The following is an 11,551-nucleotide window of genomic DNA, read 5'->3' as shown; positions in this document are numbered from 1 at the left end:
ATGCCTCGTCTGGAAGAGCTGGCCAACGTTGTCCTCAGGGTGCCGAGCATACTGGTGCTGGACCTGCTGTACAAATGTGACATTGAAGGCTTGACGGAGCACCTCAAGGCCAAGAATGAAGACATGCTCTTCAAGTACAAATATGTCATCTGGAACATGTACTACTTTGGTAAGCATGCACATGAGACAGTGAAGAACATAGCAGTCACGTACACAGTTTTAAACAGGGCAGAGGGGATTTGACTCTTTTGCACTTAACTAAATCAGAGTTCATCTCTAAAATGTCAGCTATTGAGCCGCTTGGTGTTCAGTCTGATTTAATGGGCATTCATCCTGATTAAAGTCTTGTGAAGAAGAAAAGATGTCAGCCCAAAATAAAAGCGTAGGTTTCACTGAGGGTTTTATTCTCCTAAAGGTCTAAAGGTGATTTCAGTTGGATGATCTGCAGGTATTATCTTAAAATATACTACATCCTGAAAGAAAACAACAAATACAAGTATTTGTATGGACTAATCAAAGAATTACCTAAAACATAGAACATATAGTTTAATCAGAACTACGGACTGATAATTATGTGGGGACTAAATTATTTCTGTTTTTTAACTACTGTCTTTGGTAACTGGACAAATAGAGAATGAAACTAAGTTTTAAACTGTCTATTATTTATTAAGCTATTTAGTAGAAGTATACGTATTGCTTTTGACCCTTTCCATGTATCTATAAACAATTTACACAAGATCACAAGGAAGAAAAGGTTTTTACGGTAGCCTTTTTTTATTGTGTCTGTATAAAGCACGTTTTACTTTCTTTCTTCTGTTCGGTTTAGAACAATGATAAGCAGTAAAAACATATACAGTATATATATTCCCTAGAGCTGCAGCTATGAGCCTTTTAATAGAATAGTTGATTGACAGAAAGTTAATCAGCAGCTATTTTGCTGATGGATTTTATTGTTTTACTTGTCAGATGTTAGGAGTTGCTGCTTTTAATTGTTCATAAAACTGAACTGTTCGTTGGACAAAACAAGATATTTGAAAACGACACCTGACGTTTTTGACAAAACTGCAGATTAATCAATGATGAAAGTTATCCTGAGTTGAAGTCACGAGTTTAACGCAACGTAGTTGTGTAAATTGCCAGCGTAGTCGGTCTGATTATTAAAGTCAAAGACACCAAAATTGTGATTCAGACATTCAGAATTTGCAAAGATACCAAAGATCTGATGACAAGAGTTGGATGTGAATTCACTTTCTAGCGTGTAAGTATCTTCCCTCTTGGCTTGATCAAAACCAGAAAACATAAAGTGAACATTTTCATTTGTCTGCCAGGTCATCTGCTGAACCTGGTGGTGTTGGTTTTGCCGTTGAGACACATTGTGACGCTCTACCTCCATATCCTCGCTGCTCTTCTCCTGTACATGGGGCATCAGATTTCCAAGTGAGATGCCATACTATTACTACTAGAATTACTACTGTGCTTCAAAGCTGGATCAGTTTTCTCTCCTCACAAAGCTTGGCTGCAGTCTCTCTCTGTGTATCCAGTTTCCTTCAGCCTGATATTTAATTTTAGAAGACGGAGTACTGTATCATGTGTCGTAACATGAGAACAGACAGTGGTATCTTCAAAGGCTTTAGGCTTGTTGCTATAAGAAGAGAAAAACCTTCCTTATTTGGACGGAAATTAATGACAAAATTAATGAAAATACAAAAATACATTAGAAATATCCAAACGCATGAATTAACATAAAAAGTGAAAAATTAATCTTTCACTGTCGCCTCAGGATTTATTTTACTGGTGAAGAATATTTTCCTCATGTTTCTCATTTATTGCTCAGTTAATTCATGTATTTTTTTTAATTTCTCAAAGTTTTTTAAATTTATTTACATAGCCAGTAGTGATAATAATGTCAAAACAAGTACTAATTCCAAAAAACAAGCTAACGCTACGTACGTTTTCTTTTCTTGGCACAAAACAAGCAGCATACTTATGTCATTATAAACCAGTTTATTTATGTTTATTTCACAGGGATTATGTTCGCGAGGAGCTGCAGAACGGTTATGAAGGAGCGGTGTACCTTGATTATCTGGCCTTCAACAGATTTGTCTCTTCAATGACGAGTGAGTCCTAAAACCAGACTTGCATGTTACATATGTAGCTTTTAGGCTCCTTTAGGTTCGTATTCATTCACTAATTTTGTTTGCCGCCTCTCGAATATGAACCTAGAAGGTTACATTTCTTTCCCTTTCCAAGCTATGGGTTGGAAAAATCCTCTTATTCCACAATGTCTGACAGGAATAGATACTCTGTATGAGCTTCTTTCACTCTTAAAAACTATTGGACTTTATGTTTTTATGGCTGCATCCATCCGTCATTATTCCAGAAATCTTCTGCCTCGATTATACACATTTCCCTAAAATAGATCCTGACTAATGTTTGCTATGTTTGGAAACTTCAGCTTCTCTAGAATTTAAGTTTTGGTCAGTGGGTTTGAACAGCAGGTAAACTGGTTCACCAATGCAGAATATAGAAAAGTGTGAAAATGCATTAAGCTAAATGTGTGCACAAATAGAGGTTCTCAAAAGCAAAATTGATACTAGTGTTGGAATCTTGTGCTGATCTTCAACGGGACGTTTGTAATACTGAAATATTAATTTATTCACTTACCTCAGAAAACATCAATGGTGTTTAGTGCTAAACATTTTTTAGTTATTAGTCAGCAGCTCTCATGAACATTTAATTTGTGTCTAGTCGTGAAAGCTTGACAGGGGTCCTAATTTTCTGTTCAGGTCAGATTATTCTCAGCACGCTGTGTGCTTTCCTGATGAAGACCAGAAAGGTGTGGTTGTTCTCCGCTCACATGCTCCCCCTGCTGGCCAGACTCTGCGGTGCTTGTCACGCCACGCTGCTGGCCGTCAACACTTTCTCCATGGGACTGACTGGCGCGGGAATCACCGTGTTCCTCCTCTCGCATCTCTTCGTGCCGTATCGGCTCGCGAAGGCCGCCTATTCAGAGCTGCTGCAGCTGGAGGTGCTCTTATTCTGAAATGTGTTTGTGTTGAGGCATCTTCACAAAGCATCCTGTTTCCCTGAGGAGTTTGTAGATGCTTAAGTCCTAAATGCAAAAAAACGCTGCTTCAGTTAAAAAATAGTTTGAGTGAATTCTGGTCCACAAGGGATATTTTAAACTCAATGATAAAGGTCACATAGGATTATTTGTAAAATTATTGTTTTTATTATTTTAGTAGTATAGTATATTGTAGTATTATTTAGTTATATTGTTTGTTTGTTGTAGTTAGATGATCTGGTGAGGATAAATTATATCCTGTAGCAGAAAATGTCCAAGACATTTCTAAAGAAAAATTTAAATAAATTTCATAAAATATGTATATTATATTTATATATTTATACAATATAAGTAACTTCAGTTGTTGTCGAAGTTGTTGACTTTTTTACTGTAGCATTACTCAGGATGGTTAATTTATCTTTTTATTGTATCAATACCCTTATTTAGAAACATTCATCTTCTCACTACACAGGTATATTTAATAATAAATATATCAAAACTCATTTTAAGTGCAGATATTAGAGATTGTTTTACTTCCCAAGTGTAAATAATCTAAGGTTACATTATAAACAGGTTTGTTTTCTCTGATTTTGTAGGTTTCTTTGGTCACATTTTGAAATCTTTTAGGACTATGATAGAACAAGACCCACAGTCACAAAAGATACAAATATGCTGGTTATTCTTAATGCTTTTTGTCCACTGTGTGTCCTGTTTTTTTTTCACACTCCTCGTCTCTGGTTTCCCGTCCCTCAGGTGATCGAGCTGTACCGACTTCTGGCTGTGGGAATCTCCCTGTGGAACCAGTTTGCCGTCCCAGTACTCTTCAGCGTCTTCTGGTTTGTTCTGTTCGTCGTCCAGGTGTACTCAGACACCATGTCTGGAAAAATCTCAGCAGGCCATCAGGGAATCATGTTCTTCCTGCTCACGAGGTGTGATGTTATAATGCGGATTATTAATATTCCTTTGTGTGTGTTTGTAACACACGTTGTATTTAGTGTTTAAAGTATTTAGTGTTTAATTTAGTGTCTTCTTTGCTTCTTTTTTATTGAACCCTACAGTGTCTCTGAATGTTGTGCCACTCCGTACTCTCTTCTGGGTCTGTCCTTCGTGGTGTCCTATCTCGCTCTGGGACTGCTCAACCTATGCAAGTTTTACCTGGGAGGTTATGCAGCTGTTCAGAGCGAGAACGTCATGCACAGGTGAGATAATGTCTACCTGTTTACATCCCCAATAAACTCCCTTTGGTCCACATTTTAACCTGCGATAACAGATATTTTTGGCGGACTTGTGGCAAGACATATTATACAGCGAACAGTTGCTTATTTACACATACAGCAGTTATGGCGGAATGTTGGTATGCATTTGGAAAATGTTCTTTCTATTTTTAAAAACAAAGTTACATAATGCTTTACAGGATATAGATGCAAAAATAAAAAATAGTTGTCTCTTTAGCTGCTAAATTCGTCACTTTGTTCACCAGCTAGTCGCTCTGTCTGTCTGCTGTGTAGCAGGTAGCTGAGAAAGAATGAACCAACATGATGAAGTTCAAATCAGACAGGTAAACAATGAGCTGAAACTCACTGAGGGGAGCTGCTGATTAAATGTTGATTCATCGCTATGAGATACCCTGAGAAAATAGATTATTTAAGTATATTTACGTCTGTTGGTTTCTTCAATATATCTCCTATTGTCCTTGTGTCCTTACATATCTTTTAACTATATTACTCTTTATTTAATTACTATTGTATGTTCTTTGTTCTTTATTTTAATTATATTTCATGTGTCTTTTAATTATGTAAAGCACACTGTGTTCGAAATGTGCTGTAAAAAACGTGTAAATAGCCTCTTTCTGATGGTGTCAGTGACCACTAGGGGGCGCTCAAGTCACAGAGTGGCTGGAGACAATGCGGGTGATTTCCAAAGACACAAAGATTCCAAAGATTTCTTTCTGATCATTAAGATGGCAACTACTTTTTATTACTGCCGATTATTTTCTTGATTTATGGATTCTTGTTTTGTTTATAAAATGACATAAAATTGTGGAAAATGTCAAAAATCCCATCTTAATATGCAGTGTTCTGTTTAACCAACATTTCAAAACTATATATACAAAATGTATTAAATGATAAATTGGTTTAAAGTTATTATCAACTTATCTTACAAGCATCATTATTTTAACCCTGATTTATTAGTAGAGCAGTAGCCAATAAGCACACAGCAAAGCGAGCTAAATAGAAAAAACGAAAAGGAAAAAAGTGGTGGTGTATCGCTCCAGATGAAATCAGCAGTATACAACAAGTCTAAAGTCAAAGAGCTGCCCCTCTACGTTACATCTGCTCTATCATGATTATAACTATTGACCCTCCTCTTCTTCAGAGGTGTGACCGAGGGCGTCACCCTGCTCCTGCTCGCTCTCCAGACGGGCCTGTTAGATATGCAGGCGCTGCAGCGCACCTTCCTCCTCAGCATCATCCTCTTCATCGTGGTGACCTCGACCCTGCAGTCAATGATTGAAATAACAGACCCGGTTATTCTGGCCTTGGGTGCGTCCCGCAACAGGTAATGGCAACAAGAAGCTTGCGGAGTTAAATATTTAAAATGCACAAAGTACAAAACAAATTTGGAAGTTCTCTGAGGATTTTGCGTTGTTCTGTTTGTTTCCTCTGTGCTTCTAGGAGTGTGTGGAAACACTTGCGTGGCCTCAGCATGTGTCTGCTTCTGCTGGTTTTCCCTGTGTTCATGGCTTATAAAATCTCCCAGTTCTTCCACATGGACTTCTGGCTCCTTATACTGGTGTCTAGCTGCATGCTGACTTCCCTTCAGGTATGACTTTATGTGTCTTTCTTCTTGTTGCTGAATAAAATAAAAGAAAGTTCCATGACATATGAAAATAAATTAAATAACTAATAAACCTGCAACTTATAAAGTTACTTTGGAATAAAATATCTTATTGTATTCACATGTTCCTGCTGAGATTGATTTTCTTTTACATTGTTGAGATTATTAATAATTTTTTGACAAAAGGTCTTATTTGTCAGACATATTCCATCACTTATCTCGTCAGTTTTCTCACAATCTGCTCAATCAATGACAGCAGTTTGAATGTGGACAGTTTGATTGAGACACAATTTATTATTCATAATATTTCCATGTGGAGAAACCAGACGGCGAGATAAAGTAGCCGACTTGGTCCCTCTCACACATTGTAATGCCACTTTTCCATCGTATACATTGATTTTAATTAATGCATATTTTTATTAGTTTGCCTGAATTGACTGTTAACATGTAGTGAATTATTGTAAATATTTTATAATATTTAAAATCACACCTAATCCAGAACTTTTGTACTTAAGAGTCATTAGATCTTATTGCTTTATTGATTGACATCTTCACTGTAAGGTATGTCAAGACATGCCACACTGATGGTTAATTGATTTACCTGAAACTTAAATGCACTCTTCATCAACAGAAATAAACAAGGTAATTATAAGGGGGAACATGTTATTAATCATGTTTTGGTTTTAAATGAAAGATTAATCTTTTGCCGAATTTCATATATATTCCTGTGAAGAATTCCATAATGTCATATTTTCTCTAAACATTAGTTTGCATTACTTGTCAGTGACGTTTAAATAATCAAATTACAGGGGATTTTCACATTTTCCTCATTTGACCACCCTGAAGATAATTAATTCGTTAAGCCCATTAACATCTGTGTGGCATATATGGAAAACGCAGATACTGTAAAACCTTTTGGATCAAGTTGTTCCCTTAAGCCTCTATGTTTAGAATGAGATAAATCCTGAAGTTGACGCCCCACAGTGGCCGTATCGAATAAGACACTGACTGAAGTGAATTATTTGTAATATTCTGTTATTTCCAGGTTACAGGCACGATGCTGATCTACTCCCTTTTCATGGTGGAGCTGTTCCGCAGCGACCCCATCGAGAGCCTGGACGAAGTGATCTACTGGGTGAACGCCGTCAGCAGGGTGCTGGAGTTCGTGGTGGCGCTCTGTGTGGTGGCGTACGGCACCTGGGAGTCGCTGTTTGGCGAGTGGAGCTGGATGGGCGCCTCCGTCATTATCATCCACTCGTACTTCAACGTTTGGCTCCGAGCTCAGTCTGGCTGGAAGAGCTTCCTGCTCAGACAGGAAGCGGCGAAGAAGATCAACTCCCTCCCCAGAGCCACGGCTCAGCAGCTGCAGCAACGCAACGACGTCTGTTCCATCTGCTTCCAGGTCAGTCCCACTGGCAACAAACTGCACAACCTGCTGTAACATCCAGCCATGACAACTGATTTTAGAGATCATGGAGTGTCTGCACTGACTAAGCCATAAAGGACGGGCAGTACACGTGTGCAAGGGTTTCGTAGTGTCATAATTACAGGGTTGTACCCAATAGTTTGAAGCTTCATTCATCATGTTGACAATCCAAATCTACATTCCAATGCAGCTCCTTTTATATTTTTATTTTTCATGTCTATTCATTCTGTTTGAACCCGGTATTTCTGCACAGCTGCAAGTAAATATTAGGCTACACTAATAGTATTAGTAGTATATACTAGTTTACGTTTTATCCAACTTGTGTGATCCAAACATTTCAGATAACTCTAGAGCGTCGTAAAGTCTCAAAGTAAAAATGTATTGAAATAAATTGATGTAATCTTTTTATTCTGCCTCACGCTTGTCGCACGTAAAGGACAAACATATACTTTTTTCCCCCTTTTTTATTTTTGGGTGATGACAAAATATATGACAACATACATTCAAAGATTCATTCGATATACCTGAAGCTTCGAATGTAAAAAATGACATCCGGTACAGCCAAACATAATTTGCTATATTACTGACAACATTATTGACTCTATCTGAATTAAAGTTCAATACGAGAGGTTTTCACGACTAAAATATAACGTTTTCTTTTTCTCCAGTGTTGCAGTTGACTCCTCCAGTTCTATTTAAGACTTTTTCCATCTACGTTTTACTGAAGTGTACATTGATGCAAGTAATTCATTCTTTTGTTTCTAATGAAAAGATTAGAAACTTTGATCTGACAAAACAAAGCAGCCTACAAGCAGTTTATAGTTAAAAGACAATCTGTCTTAGTTGTTATCACACAGAGCGCGTCAGCAACAAACAGAGAGTAAAATGTTTAGCTTTTCTTCACCTGGGATGTAAGAATTTGTTAAGACTTTATTTATTATCCACATCCCAAAAAACATATTCATACCAAAAATATCATCACAATATCCACATGAGGGTAGAGTTAAACCTTCAGTGATATCTGAGAGTGTTGTCAAGCTCCACATTCCTGTGTTCTTTGGGTTCTTAGGCTGTTTTTTTTGTTGTTAAAACTGGTTAATGATGTTTGTTTGTCCTTGACATGACGACAAGTTTATTGCCAAGGAAGCAGCGACAGAATAGTCTAGATAATAACAGAGAGCATTTGTAGAGAAGATGTTAGCGCTGCCATTAACTCGCTCAAGTTGCTTTTTTTTTTTTAAAGAAAAGATAAATTAATATAATACTTTATTAATCCTCATTGAGGATATTTACTTGTTGTATTAACACAGAGACTGAGAGCTAAAAAAAAATTATGAATAAAATAAACTAAGATGACAGTAAAAAACAACATTACAAATACTATTCTAATAGTGCAACTGTGTGTGTGTGTGTGTACATTTGTGTTATATGAATACATAAAGTCTACAGATATTGTTGTCAAGTGAAATATGTCTCTCCTCCTCTCAGGAAATGACCTCCGCTGTGATCACATACTGCGGACATTTCTTCCATGGCAACTGCCTCCGCAAGTGGCTATATGTGCAGGAGTCCTGCCCCATGTGCCACCAAACGGTGCGACCCACCCCGACAGATCAGAGTCCGGCTTCAGGCGATGCCCCGGCAGCTCAAACGGCGAGAGACGCGGGTCCGGAACCGGCTGCGCATCAAGAGGGAGATCAGAACCAGGACAGCGGCTCGTCCCAGGAGACGCAGAGCGATGCTGCAACACCTCATCCCACTGAGCAGCGGGAGGAGGAAGAGGAGGAGGAGACTAAAAGCTTTGAGGCTGGAGATTGTGAGAGGGAAGATAAAGACCAACCAGCTGATACTCACGGGGGAGCTGTCCACGGTCTTCGTTTCAGCTCCAGTGGAGACTTCGTTGGATTTGTCAGCCCAGTGTCCAGCTGCTCTTCAGGGGACATTCCTAGTTCCCATGTGCTGCTGGGTAAGACCTCTCCTAACATGCACAACGAAGGCAAGGACTCACCGCCGTCATCGACTCGCAATGACGTGAATGAGTGCACGGTGGAGGACCAATCTGACTCTAATGGAGCAGAACTTGTAGACAGGAATACGTTCTGTCCTGGAGAGCCACGAAACGGTGATTGTGATGAACATGACAGCCGTGAAGGTACATCTAAATCATGGAAGGACCGTGAATCGCCAGAATCAAACAAAAATCATGAGGCATCTGGTACGAGCCTTGTGGATCGCCAAACGTCTGTCAAATCGTGTAATGAAAACTCAGAACTCTTAGGCGCAACTGATGATCCTCAAAGTCATAAAGGTAGCGGCACATATTCGGACTTGAAGCCGGATGGACTCGGAGAGGATGAAACTATTCCACAGATGCCCCTGTCCTCCTCAGATGCCACCTTCTCTTGCACAGACAACAGGGACTGACTGCCTTGCACCAGTGCCTTGGAAGGGAGTAAAAGGGTGATTCCTCCACAACGGGGAATCAAAACACATTTGCCTTCTCTCTTTGAACCAATCGAGAAATGTCTTTTTACCAGAAAGTGTAATGAATGTGCTTCAGTTTGGCAAATAACATGCTTCCCGATTAAATAGGATTGTGTTGGGTTAAAATCGCACTCTTATTGTCTAACTGTGAAAAAAAAGAGAAATATATAATTCATAGAAATTATGTGTAACTACAAAGCAATTATCTTGCATCAATATTTACCAAACTGTAGCAGGTTACAAGTAAAGATATTTACTTTGAGAAATTGCATTTGATTTATTCTCATTTTTTTCCCAGTCTTTTCTGTTGTACTCATGTCTCGCATTTTTGTGAACGCAATGTGGCAAAAGGAAAAACCTCCGCATTTTAGCATCCGCCTTTTATACTGCGAAGGTTCTCTGTCTTCCAGTATTAAATTACTGCTGTGAACATGTACCTTTTTCCCCTGTAGTTTCAAAATTAATGCATTTATGACCGTTGCACAGGGAGGTTGACGTTGCGTGCCAGATTTATGAAGTCTAAACAGAACATTACTTCTGTAGTCGAAAGCTAAAACAGCCGAGGTTATAATTTTTTTTGTCTGTTGATTCTGAGATAAAGTCTTCAGCATTACTGTAAAGTTTCACACACAGTGAAGTATAATCACAAAATGCTAGAAATAGTATTTATCTTAAATATGTTATGCTTGTTGGGACTTTTCTTTCTTTGCTACACGTTTAAGCAATGTGCTCCCTAACACACAGCTACTGCAGTAATGTATGAAGGATTTTCTTTTTAAAAAATCGTCAATTTTTATTTTTGTTGAGTTTTCCCTGGTATTTTTATTTTTTTAGTGTCACATTTTAAAATGGAATTTTCATCAAAAATTAAACTAAGTTTGAAATTGTATACAGTATTCCTATAATGTGATGTTACACAGCTCCACGTCTGCTGTATGGTAATTTAATTAAATGGCAAGTCAGCAAAATATCAGCAGAAATAAGGAAGTGTGTCTGGTATTTAGCCCACACTCCCTGATATAAATGGGGTGGACAAAATAATAGAAACACCTTTGAGTATAACCCAGTACAATTGAACAGCACATCGAATCCACAACTCTCGAAAACAAACTGTTGTATTAGACTGCATTAGTTTTAGCCAGGTGTACCTAATAAACTGGCAAAATCTTCATTCGAGAAGCTATAATCAGACAATGTTTAGCATTTTTGCACGAGAGGTGATACAAACAATTGATATAATTGAGTTTATAAAAGAGTTTTATTTATTTATAATTAGTTATTGACTTATTGTCTTAACTGTGTGTACCAACTAACCGTTGCAGCTGTAAATAACATTATTGAGGCTCGGTTCCATTTTATTGCCCCAGTTGGTTGTGACAATAAAGCTGTCAGACTCAGGAGCATAAAAGGGACGCAGACTTCATTAAGAAATACTCGTAAAAGTAGCATTACCACAGTGTATAAATACTTTCTTAGAAGTAAAAGTCCCACATTCAAATGTCTAATTAAGTGAAAGTGTCATATTAACGTCAAACTAGACTTAAGTACCAAAACTAAAAGTATTAATTTTGCAAAAATGGCCATTTCAGAGCAATAAATATATAATTTGATTATGATTATTGATGCTTTCGTGTGTACATCAGTTTATTATTTCAGCTGGTAAAAGTGGGGCTATTTATGGGTTGCTTGTGCATACTCCTCTGGGGATCAATGACGTCTATTGATATGATATAGGTAAT

The 11,551-nt window shown here is 37.9% G+C and overlaps 1 protein-coding gene across 1 annotated transcript; it reads left to right on the top strand.

Moving 5' to 3' along the window:
* Positions 1 to 10,693, top strand: LOC306743499 (RING finger protein 145; the record flags this gene model as incomplete). Its single annotated transcript, XM_079226014.1, has 10 exons — positions 1 to 169; positions 1,329 to 1,437; positions 2,026 to 2,117; positions 2,787 to 3,028; positions 3,818 to 3,993; positions 4,123 to 4,263; positions 5,441 to 5,623; positions 5,740 to 5,887; positions 6,948 to 7,304; positions 8,817 to 10,693. 10 exons carry the CDS (start codon positions 1 to 3, stop codon positions 9,750 to 9,752), a joined length of 2,553 nt encoding a protein of 850 aa, XP_079082140.1. The 3' UTR covers positions 9,753 to 10,693.
* Positions 10,694 to 11,551: the final 858 nt, after the last annotated feature.

The sequence above is a fragment of the Taurulus bubalis genome, assembly GCF_910589615.1.
Source record: "Taurulus bubalis genome assembly, chromosome: 1".
NCBI classification, from domain to species: Eukaryota; Metazoa; Chordata; class Actinopteri; order Perciformes; family Cottidae; genus Taurulus; species Taurulus bubalis.
The sequence above is the reverse complement of the archived record's forward strand: the minus strand, read 5'-3'. Positions and strand labels throughout refer to the sequence as shown.